At 45.0% G+C, this 24,309-nt stretch overlaps 1 protein-coding gene across 4 annotated transcripts; it reads left to right on the top strand.

The window, feature by feature from the left end:
* The first annotated feature begins 873 nt into the window (after nt 1-873).
* LOC142913451 (heterogeneous nuclear ribonucleoprotein L-like) lies at nt 874-23,542 on the top strand. 4 transcript variants are annotated; one of them, XM_076060983.1, is made up of 14 exons: nt 874-971; nt 2,688-3,058; nt 4,936-5,054; nt 7,288-7,516; nt 7,909-7,994; nt 8,126-8,222; nt 9,714-9,783; nt 17,558-17,644; nt 18,125-18,372; nt 18,728-18,849; nt 19,499-19,700; nt 20,312-20,369; nt 21,216-21,311; nt 21,766-23,542. In XM_076060983.1, exons 2-14 carry the CDS (start codon nt 2,837-2,839, stop codon nt 21,819-21,821), a joined length of 1,692 nt encoding a protein of 563 aa, XP_075917098.1. In that variant the 5' UTR covers nt 874-971; nt 2,688-2,836; the 3' UTR covers nt 21,822-23,542. The 4 variants fall into 4 exon arrangements, with proteins under 4 accessions (XP_075917098.1, XP_075917097.1, XP_075917100.1 ...); XM_076060982.1 differs by having other exon boundaries at nt 2,688-3,088; XM_076060985.1 differs by lacking the exons at nt 18,728-18,849; nt 21,766-23,542 and having other exon boundaries at nt 2,688-3,088; nt 21,216-21,303.
* The last annotated feature ends 767 nt before the right edge of the window (nt 23,543-24,309 follow it).

Here is a 24,309-nt window from a genome sequence, read left to right as displayed (position 1 = left end):
CACAGTACACACACACACAGTGTACACACACAGTGTATACACAGTGTACACACACACAGTGTACACACACAGTGTATACACACAGTGTACACACACACAGTGGACACACACACAGTGTATACACACATAGTGTACACAAACACAGTGAACACACACACAGTGTACACACAGTGTACACACACAGTGTACACACACACAGTGTATACACACACAGTGTACACAAACAGTGACACAGCGACACACACAGTGACAAAAACAAAGATACAAAGATCCCCCATATAGCCTTAGACTATAGGGGCAAGTGCTGTTAGCGAGCACCTATGAAGGCCTGAACGGTACACGAGGGGGTGGGTCCCCAGCACCACGCCCGACCGCCTTTGTCTCCCTAGTGGCAATGTTTACACACCGCACCAGGTACTCATTTTAGGCTGAGTCGACCTAGGGGAAGCCCGGGACCGGTTCAGAAAATCGTCACTGGTGTTGGCCGTGAGCGGGAATCGAACCCAGGTCGCCAGGTTCATAGCGCAGCGCGCTAACCGCTACACTATCGCTCCCCACACACAGTGACACAGCGACACACACACACAGTGACACAGAGTACACACACACAGTGTACACAGTGACACACAGTGACACACAGTACACACACACAGTGTACACACACACAGTGTACACACACAGTGTACACACACACAGTGACACACAGTGTACACACACACAGTGTACACAAACAGTGACACAGCGACACACATAGTGACACACGTGGTGTCAATAAAGTTACAGACACCACGTGGTGTCAATAAAGTTACAGGAACCGCGTGGTGTCACTAAAGTTACAGCCACCACGTGGTGTCAGTAAAGTTTACAGCCACCACGTGGTGTCAATAAAGTTACAGCCACCACGTGGTGTCAATAAAGTTACAGCGGCCTAGAGGGGCGGACCGCGAAGCCTCGGCGAAAACTTCGTGCCGGTAAAACCCCTCACACCCCCTAGGCAGGGATCCCCTTGACCCCTCACACCCCCTAGGTAGGGATCCCCTTGACCCCTCACACCCCTAGGCAGGGATCCCCTTGACCCCTCACACCCCTAGGCAGGGATCCCCTTGACCCCTCACACTCCTAGGCAGGGATCCCCTTGACCCCTCACACCCCTAGGCAGGGATCCCCCTGACCCCTCACACCCCCTAGGCAGGGATCTCCTTGACCCCTCACACCCCCTAGGCAGGGATCCCCCTATGGGTAGTGTTGAGTCTATGGGACAGTGCTGAGTCTATGGTGCAGTGTTGAGTCTATGGTGCAGTGTTGAGTCTATGGTGCAGTGTTGAGTCTATGGTGCAGTGTTGAGTCTATGGTGCAGTTTTGAGTCAGTGGGCAGTGTTGAGTCTATGGTGCGGTGTTGAGTCTATGGTGCAGTGTTGAGTCAGTGGGCAGTGTTGAGTCTATGGTGCGGTGTTGAGTCTATGGTGCAGTGTTGAGTCTATGGTGCGGTGTTGAGTCTATGGTGCAGTGCTGAGTCTATGGTACAGTGTTGAGTCTATGGTGCGGTGTTGAGTCTATGGTGCAGTGCTGAGTCTATGGTACAGTGTTGAGTCTATGGTGCAGTGTTGAGTCTATGGTGCAGTGTTGAGTCTATGGGTAGCAGTGTTGAGTCTATGGTGCAGTGTTGAGTCTATGGTGCAGTGTTGAGTCTATGGTGCAGTGTTGAGTCTATGGTGCAGTGTTGAGTCTATGGGCAGTGTTGAGTCTATGGTGCGGTGTTGAGTCAGTGGGCAAACATACAAAATCAGCAGGGGATCAAATACTTTTTTCCCTCACTGTAGTAGAGACGATGGGACAAAGGGGTGTATCTACTTCATGTATTTTTGGTAAGCCGTATAATCTTGGTGGCCTGGCAGCAGAAGGTTTCAAAGATAACTGTTTGGTTTGATCAATTAATGTGGTTGAATCAGAAATGATTTTGGTTTGTATGACGAGGCTGTTGGTGGGATCTCTTTTTATTTTTGTATAGCTACCATCATTGAGTAATTCTTGAATTTTGTTGTTATATTCTATTTTATCCATGATGACAGTGGCGTTGACCTTGTCGGCTGAGAGGATGACAATGTCATCCCTCTTTTTTTAATTCATATAATAATCAAATTTGATTATTTTTATTTATTTATTCTTATTTAAATATAATCAAATTTGCTTAGTTAAATTTTAAACGAAATGTTATATATTTATTATTTTAAATAATCAAATGTGATTATTTGTAAGTTTTATTTATTATTACTTTAAAATATTAAAATTAGGTTATAAAGAAAGGCGAAATTATTAATTAAATATTTCTGCCTTTATTTATTATGTAAAAGTGATCGAAATTGGGCAATTATTTTCATATTTATTCATTATTATTTAATAATCCAATTTGATTATTTTAACATATAATGTATATTTGTTTATTATTTAATAATAATTACATTTCATTATTTTAGTTTATACATTTTTATTTATTTATGCTTATTTTAAAAATAATCAAATTTGTTTTTTTAATTTATTCTTATTTAAAAGTAATCAAATTTGATTATTTTTAAGTTATTTTTATTTATTTATAATGATTTTACAATAATCAAATTTGAGTACTTTTATTTATCATTTTTATTATTATTTATTTAATATTATAAAAATATAATCAAATTTAATTGTAGTCCGAGTCCGACCTAGGGGGAGGCCCACGACTGCTTCAAATCTCCGTCGCCGGCCCCAGTCGGCCGAGAGAGGCGTCACGTGACGAGTGGCTGTGGGGTCACACCAAGCCGCGCGAACATCGCCAGAGGACACATCGATCCGAGAATCGATGTCACGCGTTGGAATCGCCCCGCCGCCGCCCGCTGCTGCCGCTGACGCTCGGCGATCCGCGCAGGCGTCGATTTTTAGCGACAGGATCGCGAATCGATTCCCTCCGGCGCTCCACGCCATCACGACGATGTTGACCACCGCCGCCTCCGCCGCCCGGCACGCGGCCAAGCGCCTGGGAGTCAAAGGCGAAGGCAACGACCGCGTCCAGGCGGGCGCGATGGTGAGCGTCAGTGACGAGCGACTTGACGAGGTGTTTTTATAACGAGAAGATGTTTATTTTACTCCTCGCCCAGAGCCTCGTTGTGAGGCCTGGGCCAGAGGCTTCACTCAGGCGACGTGCCACCACCACCACCAGCCGTGTTTATATTATTTAACGTGATTGTTTAGCTTTGTAACTCGCAGATTCCAGTGCCGTTGCGAAGAGCTTCTCGTTGTTGGTGTTGGGGATGGACCACGCGGACCACAGCATCGCTAGGCTCTGCTTACGTTCAGTAAAACGCGTTTTGGTAAACGTGGATTTCGTGTTCGTTAACACTTTGGGCTATTTCCAGTGTAATTTTTTTATACGGCGTTTTCTCTTCTAAGGGTGTGTATTCTCTTTGCACTGAACTAAAATAATAAAAAAATATGAAACAATAAAAACATTACTCATTGTTTTTTTCGGTAAAGTCACGTATGTAGAAATACAATAAAATTATATTAAAACAAAAAACAATCACGACGTTTCGATCACAACGCAAGCGATCTTCATCAGGTGTCAAGAACAAATCACGGAGGTAAATACAGCAAAAGATGAGAGACGAGAATTCAACAAACCTGAAACAACATTACGTGAAGCACATCCAGTCAGGCCAACGACACAGACACTTCCTGGCGGACCACGAATAAAAACATTGCCTACCAGGAGAGATTCGTTCATGAGGCTATCCACATATACAAGCACAGAGACAATTTCAACCGAGAAGATGGATTCTGGCTTAGCAATCATTGGAAGGATTTGATAAACCATTTCAGGTCTTAATTGTTCACGCTTACGGTGGCTTTCAGACCGCATCCATTATTTTCGTCTCCCCCCTCCTCTTTTCAGAACATAGATGGACTCGTCCATCTGAACAAACTCTCAAATCGCTCTCCGTGGTGCTGACGTTAAAAAAACGCCACTTTTATTCAAATTTTCTTGCTGTGGTTTTCACACCTGACGATGATTGCTTCTTGTGTTGCAGTCAAAACGTCGTGAGAATTGTATTGTTTTATATTTTTATTATTTTATTGTTTCCCTTCTACGTGGTGACTTTACCGGAAGAACCAAGAATATTAATCCCTGCAGTCACGAAAGCTTTAAATCAAAAGTTAAAATACTAATTAAGTTAAAATACCGATGTGTTAAATGTCCCACGCGATGGCGTCGTGGGGTAGCTCTTCGACCCTCCCCAATGTGATTAAAAACTTTGCGGAATAATAAAACTTTACAGCATCTACAAAAGCGCACCTGGCGGTGGGGGATGCGAGTTCCAGAGTTTGTAACTCGAGGGCCGTTTAGATTTAAAGTTAAACTCGCGAACGTTCTTAGCAATTACTGAAATGATGGCACTGAGCTATGGACATTTTTTGCCAAACGGATGCAGATTTAAAAACCCCTTTAATGCAAGTGTCTGCATCTGCTCCGATATCACTTGCCGGCGATGTTAGCCGTGGCTTTATTTTGGTGATTTTGAAAAAGTTTTATGGTTTGGCCATGTTTGTTTTGTTGTAGTATGGAGTTAGACTGATGGCCTTAATCTAAGTTGTCTTGTGGTTGTTGTTGTTGTTTGACTTGGATCCCACTGGGATTTTTGCACACAGCGTTGGTGTACGGTGCTATTTCAAGGATTATTTTGCTGTTTTTTCCTGGATTTTCTGTTTGCACAGTCAAATAATCACTGTAAGATGTTTTTCTTGTTCATGTTTTTGTTTGTTGCGGTTGCACCCGATTCAAGAGCCGAATGGCTCACAGGGCTATACCAAATAAATGAAACTGAAAACTCTTCTCGGTATAGGAGGAAACAACAGCTTTGCACAATAGTCGTGTTGAGTTTGCTTCCTTGCCGACGTGCACAGGACACGTTTGAGGACCCACACAAGCCCCCACCGTCGGCTGTGGTTCACGTGCGGGGACTCTTGGACACAGCCCTCGAGTCGGACCTCGTGGAGGCCGTGCAGCACTTTGGCCTAGTCAGGTGACCAGTCGGTGGTGACCGTTGCCCGCATGGGGAAGGAAGCTGTATTATTATTATTGTTGTTTACCGAAAACACCAAAGATTAATTCCTGCAGTCACGAAAGCTTTGAACCAAGTTTAAACCGCCTCTACGGGGAGGTATAAGGTCTGTATCTTTGTGTCTGTCTTTGTGTTGTCTTGTGTTGTCTGTGTGTTGTCTCTGCTTGTGTATCTGCCTTTGTGTCTGTGCTTGGATTTGTTTCTCTGTGCTGTCTCTGCCTGTGTGTCGGTCTTGGTGCTTCCGAATGTTTGCTGCCGTGCTCCACTTTGCTCTATGCATACCTCATGCTAAAATGTCCCATTGTCTCTCAGCCTTGCCTTCTCATGCTAATATGTCCCATTGTCTCTCAGCCTTGCCTTCTCTGCCTATTTAAGGCGACTTCACTGTGTGCTTGTACCTGTGCTGGTCCGCTCTACTTGAATGTCTATGTGTGTGTGTGCCGTCTGTATCTTAAATTTCATACTTAACTTGCAATTTAGCAATCTTTGAAATAACGTAATCAACCAGGCTTTGCGTTAATTGTGTTTTGACCGACCGTCTGTGTTGCTTTATTTGGTTTCCAAATTCTGCTAAACTCTTGTCTGTTTGGTATGCTTCTCTCTCTGTGTCCCCTATTGTGTCGGTGTTAGTTCCCCCCTACTTGGGTGTCTGTATATACATCTGAGGTTATGTGTCTCCCCTCTCTCATAAATTTAGCTCTTCTGTACCTGATGATGGCTGCTTGTGTTGCAACCGAAACGTCGTACGCTATTATGTTATTTTATTATTTCTTATTTATACGTGACTTTACCGAAAAAAACAAAGATTATTGTTATTATAGTTATTATTATTGGTGTTATTATTGTTGTTATTATTATTGTTGTTATTATTATTGTTGTTATTGTTATTATTGTTGTGGTGGTGGTGTTTGCGGACGTGGAGTGAACTTGGACCTTGGAAATTCGAATATTACCGATTTTCGCTTCGACAACTCAAGAAATTGCATAACACGAAAATACTCGATGGTTCTTAAGCACGGGGTGGGAGATGCCCTTTCTGGGGGCGCAAGACGTGCCAGATTATTTTTAACAAGGTAAATCATCGAAACACATTGAGCACGGGCACGTAAGCACCGCTACTTTGTTCCATCAAACCTCTAAATTAATAAACATTGTACGTTTTAAAAAAAATATTGAGAACCAAAGGGGGGGTGGCAAGGCTGCAGGTTAAAGCTCAAGAACCACTTCCGTAAATAAAAAGCCGTGGCCGCGTGTGGCGGTGGACGAGAGGGCGCGGCGTTGCCCACGTCACGGCGTGAGCGGCGCCGCCGTGCGTGGCTTACTCGGGGCCTTTACAGCCTGAAGTGACCAACCAAAAACTGCTTCATCTTCTTTGGGGTTCTTTCGGTAAAGTCACCACCGCGTAGAATGAGAATAAAATAATAAATTAATAAAACTTAAAATAACACGATAAAATTCTCACGACGTTTCGGGCTACAACACAAGCGGCCTTCATCAGGTGAAGGGACGAGACTGCCAAACTGAAATGGGACAGTCTCGTCCCTTCACCTGATGAAGGCCACTTGTGTTGTGGCCGAAACGTCGTGAGAATTGTGTTATTTTATTGTATTATTTTATTCTCATTCTACGTGTTGGTGACTTTACCGAAAGAACCAAAGAAGATTAATCCTTGCAGTCACGAAAGCTTTAAATCGAAACAAAAAACCGTTTGTTTTTCAATTTTCCCAAGTCACGAATTCCCTCCGAATTAAAGTGCCGCTGCTGCTTTTGTTGTGCCGTCTGACAAAAGCGGCACACGTTCAAATGTGATTAGTAACCGTGTTAAAAATTAATATCTTGTATTGAAATGGTGCACACATACCTTGTTTATGTACGTTTGAAGAGGCTTCCTTTATCAGGTGATACATCGACAGAAGAAGACTACATTACCCTCAAGATGTATTCTAAATCTAATTATATTGTTACAGTACATTCAATTCCAACGCACTACACTGCCAAACTGAAATGGGACGTGGCATCTAACCTGCATCCAACCAGTCTCCACTCCGTTGCATGCATTGAAACATTTCTTGAGATCAAATGAGGTGACTTGGAGCAGACCAACCTCGTGTTTAACATCAACAACAGGCACGCATTTTAAAGTCGGCCACATCTTTGAATAACGGCACTCGTTTGAATCGCTCCCTCCGTGCAGCTACGTGGTGATGATGCCCAAGACGCGGCAGGCGCTGGTGGAGTTTGAAGACCCGGAGAGCTCCCGCAGCTGCGTCGACTACTCGTCCACGGGCTCCGTCTACGTGTGCGGGCAGCCGGCCTATTTTAACTTCTCTACCAGCCAGAAGCTTTGGCGCCCTGGCGTCCCGGGGGATAACGGCAACAGCAACCACGTCCTGCTCTTCACCATCCTCAACCCCATCACCACGGTGGGCATTGTTACGCTCACAGCAGCTGGACATTCACTCGTGAATAATTTGTCGGGTGTGCCATGCGCACACGCGCGCACACACGTGTGTTTCATTTTTACGAGTGAAATTATGTCCGTTTTGGATTACAGTGAATGGCTTTGCTAAGGAAATTACATCGATCCTTTGGTTCATTTGAGGCAATTGAAGTCGTGTTTTTTGTTTGTGCTTTGAAGTCTACCAATGGCATTGAATAAAAAAAAAATATATAGACCTAATGTTGATTTTGGAAAGCGTTGATGTCCTGTATGGCTCGATCTTAAAAATTCACTGGAAAAAAAGCTTTTCAAATTTACTTGGTAATGCGTGCAAAATCACCTCGCTGCGTTTGTGTGCTCCATGTGGTCCTGCAGGATGTGCTTTACAACATTTGCAAACCATTTGGGCCTCTGCAACGCATTGTGATCTTCAGGAAGAATGGCCTGCAGGCCTTTGTGGAATATCCTTTCAACGAGATGCATAACCGTAACGACATGTCCGCCATTCACGTAATTTTACGTGTTATTTTGGAGATGGTAAATGTATTGTTTTTAAAATGAAATGGTCGTGTTTTCCTTAATTTTTGGCCACGTTTGTTTCGGTTGAGAGCGCCGAGAGAGCGAACTCATCTCTGAATGGAGCAGACATCTATTCGGGCTGCTGTACTCTTATAGTGGACTATGCGAGGGCAAGTACAACCGATACTTTGTACATTCACAAGTGTGTGCACCACAACCTGGGTTTTTTCACCCACAGACCAAAGATTAATTTAATATTCTGAATTGACCACTTTGGTGAGCAAATAATGCTGAATACACACGGCAATTCATTGCCAGATGAGGGCTTCCGCACTCGACGCCTGTTGTGGGGTTATTTGACTTGTGTGCGGGGTAAAGGAGTGTAGCATATTTTGTGGCAGCATAGAAATACAATGCACCCAGTGGGTTTTACAGCTGCCCACCACACAGCCCCACAACCTACAACAACCCATTGTGCATGACGGTCATCCTTGCCGTTGTCTAAAGTCAAACTTTTCCTAATTGATATTACCGTGAGGGTGGTTCTCATCTGAGCCAGTGCCCTGAGCCAGTTAGTGGAAAATTCGCATCCAGTGGGAAGGGTAGAGTTGGTTTTTAATTCAATTTTATTTGGTGACGGGTGATTAACATTCAGCCATAGGCTGCTTTGCGAGACCTGCAGAGTACTTGAGGGGAGATGTTACATTGTTAGCAGGAAATAAAATTACAGAACAGTAATAACGAATGCATCATTTTCATAACGGGGTTATGGCACTTCAACATTTTTGAGGTATACGATCAAGGCTAACGCTTCACAGTACACGAGGAACACCGCGAATAAATAATACCAAGTTAGGCAAAGCATGCCAAACTTATGTGCAATTAAACAAGTTTGGAATTTAAATAGGCCACCGAGGGTTAGCAATTTTTATCTGCAAACACGAAGGGAGCTTGTTCCAACGAAGAGGGATAATCAACACGTGATATTAAAAAAAAAACGGTGGCAGAATGGCCACTGTTTCCCACAACTCCGATAAGCACGCTTTTATTTCGATTTAAAGCTTTCGTGACTGCAAAACCAAAGAAGAAGCACGCTTTTGCTACGTACGGCGCGAAAGTTTAGCTTACCGTTGACTTCCTACGTGTGGCAGCTTTTATTCATTCATCTCCCAGGAGGTGAAGGGTTGCGTTAAGTACCTCGGTTTCACCGCAAGTTGCATGCCGTAATTGTCTCGGGGGTAATGACTTGCTTAATAATTATTATGCTTGTACATTTTAAATGGTTCTAAAGTTTCGATTTAAAGCTTTCGTGACTGCAAGGATTCATCTTCTTTGGTTCTTTCAGGTAAAGTCACCACCACGTAGAATGAGAATAAAATAATAAAATAACACAATAAAATTCTCACGACGTTTCGGCCACAACACAAGGTCGGGACGACAGGTTTCTTCCTTTCACCTGAAGAAGGCCACTTGTGTTGTGGCGAAACGTCGTGAGACTTTTATTGTTTTAGTTTATTATTTTATCCTCATTCTACGTGATGACTTTACCGAAAGAACCAAAGAAGGTTCTAAAGTAATATAATTTTTTTCCGAGCATCTATGCCCTATATGCTGGCCACGAATAATGTTTATCTTTTCCCCCTGCTGTGTCCTCTTTACAGGCGACGCGTCTGAATGTGTTTAAAAATGACTCTGAGACCTGGGACTTCACCAACCCTGGCCTCAAGCAAGGTAAGACCAATATTGAGCATATCAGAGCCGCGCTCTCTCGACAGCTGGTGGTGGTGAGCCCTCGGTGTGTGGGGGGGGGGGGGGGGGTGACGTTTTTAACGCAAGGGGTGGGGGGTGTGCACGGCGTGATGAAACAGGCATTGACTATTTCTGTACGCAGCCGGCTTTGCCGTGTTATACTTGAAGATCCGTGGCCAAGTAGAGGGGGAAGTTTGGAGCGTTCTCAAGAGGATAATGCAGCTTCTGCACTTGAGATTTTGGTTGCAGAAAAATGTCACACCTGCAGACACTTGGTTGTCTTGAAGCACATTGGTGTACTGTTTACAATCTACAGAACTTGTCTTCTTTGGTTCTTTCGGTAAAGTCACGTAGAATGAGAATAAAATAATAAATTGATAAAATAAAATAACACAATAATATTCTCACGACGTTTCGGCCACAACACAAGCGGCCTTCATCAGGTGAAGGGGGCGAGACTGTCTGGTAGGACAGCGCTGGAGTGAGAGAGCCACGTTCAGATCACGGCTTTTAAGCTGTGTGAGAGGAACAAAGAGCCTTGACGAAGGAATTAGCATAAAATTTAGCATTGAAATGGCTGAATGATTAGCTTGTGACTGGTCACAGAAATAGCTATGTTAAAAGTTAAAGCATACACATCCGCAGAGGCACCCATTGTTAAAAGGAATTAGCATAGAATTTAGCATTGAAATAGCTAAGTTAAGGCATACACATCCGCAGAGGCACCCCTTGACAATGGGATTAGCATAGAATTTAGCATTGAAATGGCTGAGTAATTCGCTTGTAACTGCTACAGAAATAGTTACGTTGAAGTCAGAGCATACACATTCACCGAGGCACTTAGTACAAATCAAACAGGAGAATTTAGCATTGAAATAACTAGGCGAATTTAGCATTGAAATAACTGGGTGATTTGCTAGTGACTGGTCACAGAAATGACTACACATCTGAGCTATTCACAGTACTATATAGTGAACCAATAAAAACTAAAATATAAATTACCTTCATGTTATCAATAAACTCTATATTCTCCAATCAGCTAAGCTACCAACCATAAGTCGTTATATATCACAATGCTATATGGCGAAAAAATGGGTGGATTCTTACCCTCAAATTTCCGTACCACGGATAGCTACGGGCCCCGTTCAGACGGACGAGTTCGTCCATGGTCGGAACAGAGGAGGGGGAGAGAGACAGCTGCGAAGCCCTAGTATACTCCATGTTGTAAACCATACCATTAACCGTGGTGTGAGAGGTATTAAGAGGCAATGCTGGCGAAAGAGCTGCGGTCTGAAGGTCATCGTAAAATTACTATTAATTAAGAACAGAAATGATTTAACACATCTTTCCAGTGGTTACTAAGCCTGAATCCATCTTCTCGGTTGAAATTGTCTCTGTGCTTGTATATGTGAATGGCCTCATGAACGAATCTCTCATGGTAGCCAGTTGGTTTGCAAAGAACCTCCGTCTTGGAGAAGTCAATGTCATGTGAGCCCACTGAATTGTAAAGGTGATCTGCCACGGCAGAGGAGTTCGTCTTACCGTGTTTCAAGTCTGCTTTATGTTCACCTTTCTGAAGAGATGCCGCGACTCTAAGGTAATACCAACCGCATTTACACTAACCTCTGCTGTTGCAACTTCTCTCAATGCAAAACGAATTCTAGCTAGAACTAGCTTCGCTCTTATCTCGGAAAAAATCAGACTTACACGCACCGAACTCGATCAGTTAGACAAGACACTCTACAAATCACACTTAAAATTGACAGCAACAATGTCTACATCGGATTGGGAACATGTAGACAATATGACTACCTCTTCGGCTGCCACTATGTCGAACAAATGTAGGGACAATTTGATTTCCAAATTCAATCACCTCTCCAGCAAAAAATCGGATCCACACACCGAAAAGATAGACGTCAACAAAGTCGTAATTAATCGCAGTAACAGTTCCATTTCTGATGGTCTGAAATCCGTTTTAGCTAAAGGTCTAAACTTTGCTGTCACACCGAGACACTTACCGGTTAATGATATCATTGCCCATGTCGACGTTGCACTCAAGGGCTTGAGTCACATCTCTGCAGACGTAGCAAGATCTGAAATCGCTGCAACCCTCAAAAACGCTAAGTTGCCACCTAGCAACATCAGCAAAGACGAACGTTTTGAATTATCTCAATTAAAAAAGAGGGATGATATTGTCGTTCTCTCAGCCGACAAAGGCAATGCCACTGTCATCATGGACAAAACAGAATATAACAACAAAATTCAAGAACTACTCAACGATGGCAGCTATACAAAAATAAAAAGAGATCCCACCAACAGCCTGGTCACAAAAACGAACAAAATTATCTCTGATTCAACAGCATTAATTGATGAGAACAAACAGTTCTTGTTGAAACCCTCTGCTGCCAGACCACCAAGATTATATGGCCTTCCAAAGATACACAAAGAAGATACACCCCTTCGTCCCATCGTCTCTACTATCAGCTCCCCCACCTACAAACTGGCACGTTTTCTGGCTGATATACTGCGACCTTTCACTGGAAAAACCACCTCTGCGGTACTAAATTCTACTCACCTGGTATCGACAATCAAAGACATTTCCCTGTCCCCAAACGACCTGCTTGTCAGTTTTGATGTGGTGTCCTTGTTCACCAAAGTCCCGGTACCTGACACCATCGCTATCATTGAAGACCTGGTTCATCAAGGACTGCATACTGATGTACCCCCCCTGGTGAGACATTGCTTAACCAACACATACTTCACCTGGAATGGAACTTTCTACAAACAAACTGAGGGCACCCCAATGGGCTCCCCCCTATCTCCGGTTGTAGCCAACGTATTCATGGAAAAATTTGAAACTGACGCCATCCAGACTGCCACTCTACGCCCGACCTTATGGAAGAGGTACGTTGATGACACCTTTGTCATCTGGCCACATGGCCAGCCTGCTCTAGACCAATTCCGCGACCACATCAATTCCATACACCCAGCCATCAGATTTACCATGGAGGTCGAAAAAGATGGCAAACTACCCTTTCTGGATGTCTTAATTAAAAGGAGACATGATGGTTCAATGAGCCACTCTGTCTACAGGAAAGCTACCCATACAGATGCTTACTTGAAACCGGATTCCCACCACCATCCATCCCAGAAGAACTGCCTCATCAAGACTCTATACCATAGAGCCCAATGCATTTCCGACCAGGAACACATTACCAGTGAACTCAAGCACGTACACCAGGCTCTCAGGGCTAATGGCTACTCCGACTACACAATCCGCAAAGCCATCACTCCAGTCATGAAGAAGGATCCTCTTGTGGAGCCACTCAAAACCATCACCTTACCCTACATTGCAGGGGTCACTAAAAAGATCTCCAAAATCCTGAATAAACACAAGATCCAGGTCCGATTCAACACAGTACACAAAATCCGTGATTTAGTTCCATCTGTAAAAGATGCTCTTCCAGACATACAGTACCCGGGCGTTTACAAACTAAAGTGCCTCTGTGGTAGTAGCTACATTGGAGAAACCAAAAGACATATCTCGGACCGCATCCGCGAACATAAAGCAGACTTGAAACACGGTAAGACGAACTCCTCTGCCGTGGCAGATCACTGTAACAATTCAGTGGGCTCACATGACATTGACTTCTCCAAGACGGAGGTTCTTTGCAAACCAACTGGCTACCATGAGAGATTCGTTCATGAGGCCATTCACATATACAAGCACAGAGACAATTTCAACCGAGAAGATGGATTCAGGCTTAGTAACCACTGGAAAGATGTGTTAAATCATTTCTGTTCTTAATTAATTGTAATTTTACGATGACCTTCAGACCGCAGCTCTTTCGCCAGCATTGCCTCTTAATACCTCTCACACCACGGTTAATGGTATGGTTTACAACATGGAGTATACTAGGGCTTCGCAGCTGTCTCTCTCCCCCTCCTCTGTTCCGACCATGGACGAACTCGTCCGTCTGAACGGGGCCCGTAGCTATCCGTGGTACGGAAATTTGAGGGTAAGAATCCACCCATTTTTTCGCCATATAGCATTGTGATATATAACGACTTATGGTTGGTAGCTTAGCTGATTGGAGAATATAGAGTTTATTGATAACATGAAGGTAATTTATATTTTAGTTTTTATTGGTTCACTATATAGTACTGTGAATAGCTCAGATGTGTAGTCATTTCTGTGACCAGTCACTAGCAAATCACCCAGTTATTTCAATGCTAAATTCGCCTAGTTATCTCAATGCTAAATTCTCCTGTTTGATTTGTACTAAGTGCCTCGGTGAATGTGTATGCTCTGACTTCAACGTAACTATTTCTGTAGCAGTTACAAGCGAATCACTCAGCCATTTCAATGCTAAATTCTATGCTAATCCCATTGTCAAGGGGTGCCTCTGCGGATGTGTATGCCTTAACTTAGCTATTTCAATGCTAAATTCTATGCTAATTCCTTTTAACAATGGGTGCCTCTGCGGATGTGTATGCTTTAACTTTTAACATAGCTATTTCTGTGACCAGTCACAAGCTAATCATTCAGCCATTTCAATGCTAAATTTTATGCTAATTCCTTCGTCAAGGCTCTTTGTTCCTCTCACACAGCTTAAAAGCCGTGATCTGAACGTGGCTCTCTCACTCCAGCGCTGTCCTACCAGACAGTCTCGCCCCCTTCACCTGATGAAGGCCGCTTGTGTTGTGGCCGAAACGTCATGAGAATATTATTGTGTTATTTTATCAATTTATTATTTTATTCTCATTCTACGTGACTTTACCGAAAGAACCAAAGAAGATGAATCATTGCAGTCACGAAAGCTTTAAATCGAAAAATCTACAGAACTTGGTCGATGTCACAGGAAGTTATTTGAAACGCCACTCCCCTCTTCTGTATCAAACATGCAATCACTGCAATTGTGTAGAGCTGGTCAAGGTTATTTTCGTTTATACCTATCTTCTCCATATATATAAAAGGCAAAGTTGTGATTGTGTGTGTCTGTTCAAAATGTTTAGCGTACTTCCCGACATGCAACAAACTGGAAATTTGCCATGTGGGTACTTTCCAGACTGTACACCGTGCAAACATTATAAAAATACACTTTTTTTCTGGGGGGTGGGGGGGAGCTCAATAATGCACTTATTTTTTGTACGGCAAGTGAGCTGTGACGTCAAATCTGTCACGTGACCCGTAGTGTAGCGGTTAGCGTTACGCTGCGCTATGAACCCGGCGACCCAAGTTCGATTCCTGCTCACCGCCACCGCCGGTGACGATTATTTTAACCGGTCCTGGGCCTCCCCTAGGTCGACTCAGCCTCAAACGACTAACTGCTGTGGTGTGTGAACATCGCTACTGGGGAGACAAAGACGGCCGGGCGTGGTGGATCCAAGTCCCGGGCGAAGCCGGGTAGTAACAGCTAGCGCAACATATAAGTAAATAATCTTTGTGTTTTTTTAGCCCATGCTCAGCTTGCGTAGTTTACTCTGGGCAGATTGGTTTTAAACTCGTGCCCGTGTACTTTGTTTTTCTAGTTTACCCTTCAGAACAATGTGGCAGTATAAGTGAATGTTGTGAAGAACAGGATTCACAAGGAGGCATGTGGCTGCTGGAGTGTTCAATAATCCATTGGATTCATTTTTATGTTACCATTAAAGCTGTTGCCCTGGTACTGGACATGCGATAGACATTGCCATTAAGTTGGTGGCGTTTTAGATTTTGATCAGCTTTGAAGATTTTCCCAACGTCAAGTGCATGTGGCCCATAGGCGGGTACTCGGTTGTTCGGGGTGTATCAAGGCTGGGCATTATAACACTTCAGTGTAAAACCTTGCATTGCGAGCATAATTCGTTCCGGGAACGTGTTTGTAATCCAAAGCGCTCGTACATCAAAGCACTCGTCTATCAGTTGTGTGATCACGTGACTCACGGCAGTACAAAGTGTGTCTACACGTACACTGCTCGTATTGCAAGACCTCGCTCGTTTATCAAGTTAATATTTATTTACAATTTTAGCTCGTCTTGCAAAACACTTGCAGACCAAGTTACTCGCAATCCAAGGTTTTACTTTTATATTTAGATTTACCAGGGTGTGTGTCTGTTGGATCAGAAGTAGGTGCCAACTTTCACTGGCATATTTGAGGTGGACATTGCACGTTGCGTTTTTATATTTTGTAGGGTTGAGAAACCTTGACTGCATTATGTGGTGTCTGGATACTAAGCGGAGAAGCTTAGAGGATGTCAGAAAAGCCGATATTTACGATTGAAAATATCACTTATTATAAAGTAACCCTTTTAATTTGGTACGATTGAGCCTGAACAGGAAAATGGTATCTTTGTCCCGAGTACATTGTGTGTACGCACAGATATTAGTTTCCGAAGAGGTAAGTCTCGCCACTTTATCAAAGGAGCTTCAGGGACACGGTGCGGTTTGATTTAATCGCCAAATTTCCGTAAACGCTTCGAAGAGTATTTTCCTCACTCCCAACATCAACGCTACAAGGAGCATCTGCGAGCATTGCCGCACACAGAAGCACACGGAGGCAATTTGCAAGCAACACACGAGCAATCAAGCGCCCGGCAGCCAACAGCCACCGACGTTAACGGCGACGACACGAACGGCGACATTGGCGACATCCTCGTCGGCACTTGGGAGGCACCAGGGACCAAGCAACCAACACGCCGCCACCGCTGTGACACGCACGGCTGACCCGCGCACCCCACGCCTGCAGCGCCACGTCACGGAACACTCGGCGCAGCACGCCGCGTCCGCTGCACCGCAACCGCCACGTGCCGCTTGGCAGAGGCCATCGGATAACCCGCGTCCAGCCGCAGGCACCGGGGGACACGGCGCTGACAGACCGGCAAAGCACCGGAACCGCCGCGAAGAAGCCGGGAGCGACGAAAGCCCGCATTCACCGCGAACGGGACTTGGAAATAAGCCGAACGGAATGCGTGCCGATGCGTTTGGGGCTTAAAATCGCTCCGTTGGTGAGAATTTACCTCCACGCTCGTACGTTTAGACTGCCTTGCTAAAGTTTTGTTTGCAAACGAGGCTTTTGACATTGCAGATGCCAGACACAACGCATTTCGCATCGGTTTATAAGCGGCGATCTTTTTCATTTTAAAGGTTCGTAAGGCCCCGTCGCCCACTTCAAGCGTCCCAATTTTAAGCCCCAAACCAAAAAGGGTCGCCGGAGAGCGAGAGGTGCGGTGGCACGGACAACGCGGGGGGGTCCGTTTGTGCCGAGTCTGACTGCTGTTGGCGCAGGAAAGAAGGTGCCGGCCTTTCTGTTGCATCCTCCTCGCGATGGGTCGTCAGCCGCCGCCCGACTGGGCAACTTTGTGTTCCCGTCGAAGCGTAGACTGGGTAAGAAACGAGCGGGCATCGCAGGCGGCAACCACGGACACTCGCTGACGCCGCACCTCAGAACAATTTGTCGCGTGCATCTGTACACCTCCAATAAATTTTGTTTTTTTCTTCTTCTTGCGATGAGCATTTCTTTACGCGCTGTATTTTGTATGGCACTCGTTATTTATGTTGCGCCGTGTGAAATCTGCATTTTTAAAATACCGCCGATTGTTTTATGGGCAGACGCAGCGCGCCCCCTTGTGGAGTGTGCCCGGAATTTCTTAATGTGTTGGTAGTGTGAATGTTCTGGGTGCAGAATTAATTTTTTGGATTGTCATATTTTGTGCAGCAGTGAGCGCTTATGTTTCCCGTGGGTGAATTTGGTGATCGTTTTTTTGTTGTTTTCAGAGGGCAATGCAGTGATGCCAGCGAAGCAAACGTCTCTCCTTGGCGAACATCCCAAAGCACACGCTTGCGGTGGTGGCGACTGTGGAGGTAATCCCTTTGTTGCGAATGCTGTAATTTCGGTTTCCTTCAGCTTGCTGTCAGATTGAAAGAACCTGCTGCCTGTTGAGAACATTTCTTATTTGGAATTAGTGTTAAGGTGCATCCTAAAAACCTTTTTTTGCGGTTAACAATTGCAACGTACGAGTTGCTTTGTGTTTTAAGAGACGATATTTCCAACAGTTATCAGATGTATTGGGTATTTAAAACAAGCTATGCTGAATAAGAGCTTGGTGGGCCTCAACCTAAAATAAAAACTAGTTTAGTCTTCCCTAGGCAACTGAGTCTTCTGGACCAATGTTTTCCAGTGTCTCCAAGGGGTAGAGTGGTGAATCCTGGGTTGCCTGATCTTATAGGAAAGGGCACACGTGTGTGTAGGATGATGGCTGTGGTAAATCTGTTTTTCAGAGAAGTTTAGAGAGTTTCAGCTGTTCACGATGCGTTTCCCCCTCTTGTGTATTTGCGTCACAGGCCACCAGCAGCCATCGCCACCGGGCGTCGACTACGGATCTGGCGGCGACGGCATGGGCATGGGCGGTGGGGGAGGAATGGGCATGGGAGGAATGGGCAACCTGGGTGGTACCCAGGGCCAGCACGTGCAGGCCATGATGAACCAGCAGGCCGACAACAAGGTCCTCATTGTGTACGACTTGGACGCCGAACGCTTCAACTGCGACCGCGTGTTTAACATCCTCTGCCTCTTCGGCGACGTGGAGAAGGTGCCTTCGCTGGGTGTTGCGCGCACCTGCTTTGAAATGAGTCCCCGTTTTTTTTCTTCCAAAGGTTCAACCGCGGTGCAATGCGTACGCATGCGTGTGGTGCACGTCGTGCGCTGATCGTGTTATATAAAGTGGGAGATTCACACGACCAAATTTGTTCACCGATTGACAACATACACATTTGGTCATTTTCTTTACAAAAATGTACCCAATGCGAAGTGTTCTTTGTGCATGTTTTCTAATGGCCCCTCGGCCAACACTTCACATTTAAACAATGCGTTACAACGAAACTTGTAGATATTTTCGTGCAAGATTGCGCGATGCTGAACCGTCTTACGGGTTGTTATTTTTGTAGGTTAAGTTCCTGAAGAGCAAGCCGGGAGCCGCCATGGTCGAGATGGGAGATCAGTACGCCGTGCACAGGGCGGTTTTTCACCTCAATATGTCTCAGATCTTTGGAAATAAAATCAACCTCTGGTGAGCCTTTTTGTTCCCGTGTTAAATTGGTAAATGTAACTCGTCATATCCTGTTAATGTAATTGGATACTGCTTTCTCTTTAGGGAAGACACTTTAGTAAATATTTAGTGCAAATGACGAAATTTTAGGACGGTGAAAAAGAGAGCTGATGAATACCGTGAACGAAACACTTGTCACACAGCTCACGAGGACCCCGATTACTTACTGTCCAGAGCCTTTATTGAAGTGGCGAACATGAAATTTGGATTCTAGATTTGAAGCTTTACGGGGAGGGCCTTTATTGAAATAGCGAACGTGAAATTTGGATTCTAGATTTGAAGCTCTACGGGGAGGGCTTTCACCTATCTGTTAGAGCTTTCAACAGACAATGGGACAAGAAGTCAAAGCTCATCGAGACGCTGACCTTCCTCAAAAGATGCCGCGACAACAAGCTTAAAGGACGCGACCTGGGCTTGCTGTCTTCACTCCAACGCTGTCCTCTGGACAGTCCGGTCCCTTCACCTGATGAAGGCTACTTGTGTTGTGGCCGAAACGTCGTGATTTTTTGTTATTTTATTTTTTACCCACGTGACTTTACCGAATCGAACCAAAGAGCACATGAAATTTGGAACGTGATAAAATAAAAACTAAAAACAGTTTCTTCGGCAGCGTGTCGAGGCAGCGGTCGATTGTGCCGGGCCAGGCGTTCGAGCTGCCGGACGGCACCGACAGCTACAGGGACTACGCAGGTTCTCGCAACCACCGCTATGCCGACAGCGAGAAGGCGGCGAAGAACCGCAACCAGCGTCCCACCGCGGTGCTGCACTTCTTCAACGCGCCCACGGACATCACGGCCGAGATGTTCGCGCAGGTCCGTGCCCCCGCCGCCCCTTCAGCCTGCTGCCAGCAGCGCAGAAGGGGAGCGCGTTCGGTTTCTTTAAAAGTTTTCCCAGGTGAAGCTTTTATAAATATTCAAGTCCAAAGTTTGCACGTGAAACAATCGTGGGTTTTTAAGATGAGCCTATTGATGTTGTGGAGTTTGTGGTGGCCCATGACACGTTTCCTGTGACGGGACAAATGTAAAATGGTGTAATGTAGTTTCCTTTCAGCGGTTAAAACATAAGATGTATAAATAATGCAGTCGATGTTCCAAAGGGACTTTTTTGTTACAGACTAGACAACACCTCGCGTTAATTTGTCCTGTTTAATACATTACGATTCATATTCATTCGTATTCGAAAGGTTTCCATTTCAGTCTTTGGACATTGTTTCTGCAAATGGTTGCATTCCCCCTGAGTCTATGCTTGGTGTTCACAATAATCTGAGCACTTTGAAAGACTGCTCCAAAGCTGGCGAATGTAAATTTAAAAATGGACAACGGGATTTGTGCCTGCAATTAAAATGACATCTCCCGAATGCTTTACCGGTGCACGTTAACTGTTACCAACTATAACGTGAACGCCACCCGTTCTGTCCCCGCAGCTGTGCGACGAAATGTCGATTGCGAGGCCCCGCTCTTTCAAAGTGTTTTCTGGAAAAAGTAAGTCCCGCAAAGTATGTTTATTATTTATCTTACGTGTCATGGCACAGAATAAATCGTGTACTGTATTCTCCATGCAATCGTCGCTTGATTTACAGCACGACACCAGATGATCTGCAACGTGTGCTATGAGGCCATGCTCAAGAAACCCTGTGAGAAATTCTCTCCCGAGAGCAGTCCTTGCTATTCACTCGCGCCCAAGCTGACTGAAGCGTGTTAGCGTAGCCAAGGCATCGGACTGAAGCCTTCCTGCTGCAGAAATTCACCAACGACTGACACCACCCTTTAAACACGGCAAAGGGTTTCATATTCTTGGTTCTTTAGGTAAAGTCACGTAGAAGGGAAACAACAGAATAATAAATATATACACAGACAATTTCAACCGAGAAGATGGATTCTGGCTTAGCAATCATTGGAAGGATTTGATAAACCATTTCGGGTCTTAATTGATTGTTCACGCTTACGGTGGCTTTCAGACCGCATCCATTATTTTCGTCTCCCCCCTCCTCTTTTCAGAATATAGATGGACTCGTCCATCTGAACAACTGCCAAATCGCTCTCCGTGGTGCTAACGTTAAAAATAACCGCCACTTTTTTCAAATTTTCTTGCTGTGGTTTTCACACCTGATGATGATTGCTTGTGTTGCAGTCGAAACGTCGTGAGAATTTTATTGTTTTATATTTTTATTATTTTATTGTTTCCCTTCTACGTGGTGGTGACTTTACCGAAAGAACCAAGAATATGAATCCCTGCAGTCACGAAAGCTTTAAATCAAAATGGTGAAGGGTGTTGCGTTTTACACGACCCAAATGACTCCATGAGCAACGGTCCGTCCACGTGTCCAGCCGATAGGAGCGTGTCCGGCCTGACGGAGTGGGAGACCAAGAACGATGCCATGGAGGCTCTGGCGTGCATTAACCATCACCCCCTGAAGAACGCAAGTAAGTTGTGGGGTGTTGGCCATTTGTGTTGGTGCGATGACATTGAAGCAGTGCTGCATTATCGGCAAATCTTTGGTCGTACGCTCTGTTGAGCACCAAATGTTCAGATTTGGGGGGGGGGGGCGCTTGTTATTACCATAGCACCATCTGTGTACACTGGCTGCCTAGCAGCCTTGGGTGAAATTGCAGGAAGTGAAAGCAGTTGTAGATTGTTGTATTATATATTAACAGGTTGTTATTTATGGGCGATTTGGATTTCGTTGTTTGCATATACAGAATGGAATTGAAAGTTGACATAGCCAAGCACTTTCACTTATCACAACTCAACGTTATCTTAGCTCCCTGAACGAGTTTGTCGACCGACAAAGACCCTCCTAAGAATCGCTTCATTGTTTTAAGTTTTTGTGTGCTCCAGTGAAGACGTCATGTGGCTCCCCTGTTTTTATTTTCTCAGATGTTCCATACTTCTACACCCTCAAACTGTGCTTCTCCACTGCCCAGCCTTCATAGAAGACAACTCAACATGTTTCATGCCGTATTGAACGTCGGTGTCAACATCATTGTCACTTTGTGTATTATTTGTGAATGTCCCATCTTGTTGAAAGTTAACCGTGGGTATAGGTCGAAAGTGCAATTTGATGTGTTTACATTTTAGTTGTCATTTTTTGGAGGATTAATTTAGATTTCTATATTGACTGCACCGAAAGATTTTAAAGGTCGCAGTGGAAATGAAGAATGTTGAAATTAAAATAATTATGGTTAGTCTCCTTAACCTGCCGAGTTTGTCTGCCGTGTGCATTGCCATTTTGTCCATGAGCCCCAAACCAGATTTCACTTGGCAGTCCTCGGGTGCGGTAACTTTAGCGGCTCCAATTAATTTACAATTTGGGGGGGTTCTCAACTTGCTCATAGCCAAAGTTTTTGCTCCCACCACGAGTGATGCTCCTTTCTTGCTGTAGCCCATGGCACTAATATTGCCCATTTAATTTCATAACGGAGAGCTCTGAAATTAAAGACCCTTTTGGGGGGGGGCTGGTAAAAATATACCCTGACTCATTGACAATCCCATTGAAAAACATGGGTTGCCATTCTGTACAGTGCGTGTATTTAGCAGGTTAATACGCTTGCAAATATAAACCCCAAGAGAAAATAGAACAGTGTTTGAAAATAAAAGTATGGAGAGATGCATGTTTGACATCGAACTGGAATCGATTGAACATGAGCGTGGAGACATGAAGGAAGTTGGGCATAGGGTAGGTGAGTGACTGAGTGTGTGGGTGGCTAGGTGAGTGACTGAGTGACTGAGTGTGTGGGTGGCTAGGTGAGTGAATGAGTGTGTGGGTGGCTAGGTGAGTGACTGAGTGAATGAGTGAGTGAATGTGTGGGTGGCTAGGTGAGTGACTGCGTGAATGAGTGACTGTGTGGGTGGCTAGGTGAGTGACTGTGGGTGGCTAGGTGAGTGACTGAATGAGTGACTAAGTGTCTGTGTGGGTGGCTAAGTGAGTGACTGAGTGAATGAGTGAGTGTGTGGGTGGCTAGATGAGTGACTGAGTGTTGGTGGCTAGGTGAGTGACTGTGTGGGTGGCTAGATGAGTCACTGAATGAATGAGTGACTGTGTCTGTGGGTGGCTAGGTGAGTGAATGAGTGTGTGGGTGGCTAAGTGAGTGACTGAGTGAATGAGTGACTGAGTGTGTGGGTGGCTAGGTGAGTGTGTTAATGAGTGTGTGTGGGTGGCTAGGTGAGTGAGTGAATGAGTGACTGAGTGTGTGGGTGGCTAGGTGAGTGAGTGACTGAGTGTGTGGGTGGCTAGGTGAGTGAGTGACTGAGTGTGTGGGTGGCTAGGTGAGTGAATGAGTGACTGTGTGGGTGGCTAGGTGAGTGAGTGACTGTGTGGGTGGCTAGGTGAGTGAGTGACTGTGTGGGTGGCTAGGTGAGTGAGTGACAGTGTCTGTGTGGGTGGGTAGGTGAGTGACTGTGTCTGTGGGTGGCTAGGTGAGTGAGTGTGTGGGTGGCTAGGTGAATGAGTGACTGTGTGTGTGTGCGGCTAGGTGAGTGAATGACTGAGTGTGTGGGTGGCTAGGTGAGTAAATGAATAGCCCAGGAATAGGGCGAGTTAGACCGAAGCCGTACCTCCTCAGCTAGCAGCGGGTGAAGGGGCCGTTACCCCTTCAAGTAGAAGGCTGTATTGTATTGTGTTAAGCACCTTTGTAATAAATAAGCATTGCCTCTACCGATTCGTCTCTACGCTGTCTTAAAGAACCCACTACACATGTACAGGAATAACTCTTACGTCTTTAACCATTGAACTTGTTTTAAATACATATAAAAACTCTAAACATTTATCATGTGCACAGTATCGTAATTAAGGCGGGTACTGATACCCCAATAAAGTGCTCATATTTGGTCAGAGGAAAACCAATGCTCATTCGGTAATGCATCTCCATTGGAAGCATGTTATGATGACTTCCTACAGCGCTGTTTCACGAAGTGTTCCGTTTATCAAGAACGCATCCTGGCTGCCATAAGAGGCACGCATAAAACTGAAGGCCGCCTGGGATCAAACTTACAAAATAAGCGGATGAGAGCAGGTTCGTGCGCTTTCGGAAAATGTAACTTGATAATGAAACGCAAGACCCAATCTAGATGTGACTCACTTGCAGCACTCCACTGCCCCTACTCCACACCCCCTCTACTCTCTCCTCCCTGGCTCCTGAACCCCTCTCTTACCTACATAGCCTCTTGTCACAGCAGCCCTTTTGCCCACTTCAGCAATTGTTTTCTTGCTGTTATTGTCCCACCTCACGGCGGACGCTTGTGTTGCGCCCGAAACGTCGCGGATTTTATTTATTTTATACCTACTACGTGACTTTACCTAAAGAGCCAAAGAGCGAGGCCCAATGTTTAGAGAGTTAAAGGGTATGTAAAGCAAGGCCAAAGGCACGTAGAGGCACAACCATAAGATAACAGATTCTCTTGCGGAGGGAGTTGGTAGTAGGA

The sequence above is a fragment of the Petromyzon marinus genome, unplaced genomic scaffold (genome assembly GCF_048934315.1).
Source record: "Petromyzon marinus isolate PM22_M1 ecotype Great Lakes invasive population unplaced genomic scaffold, UKy_Petmar_22M1.pri1.0 PM_G_Scaffold_26, whole genome shotgun sequence".
Classification (NCBI taxonomy): Eukaryota; Metazoa; Chordata; class Hyperoartia; order Petromyzontiformes; family Petromyzontidae; genus Petromyzon; species Petromyzon marinus.
The sequence above is the reverse complement of the archived record's forward strand: the minus strand, read 5'-3'. Positions and strand labels throughout refer to the sequence as shown.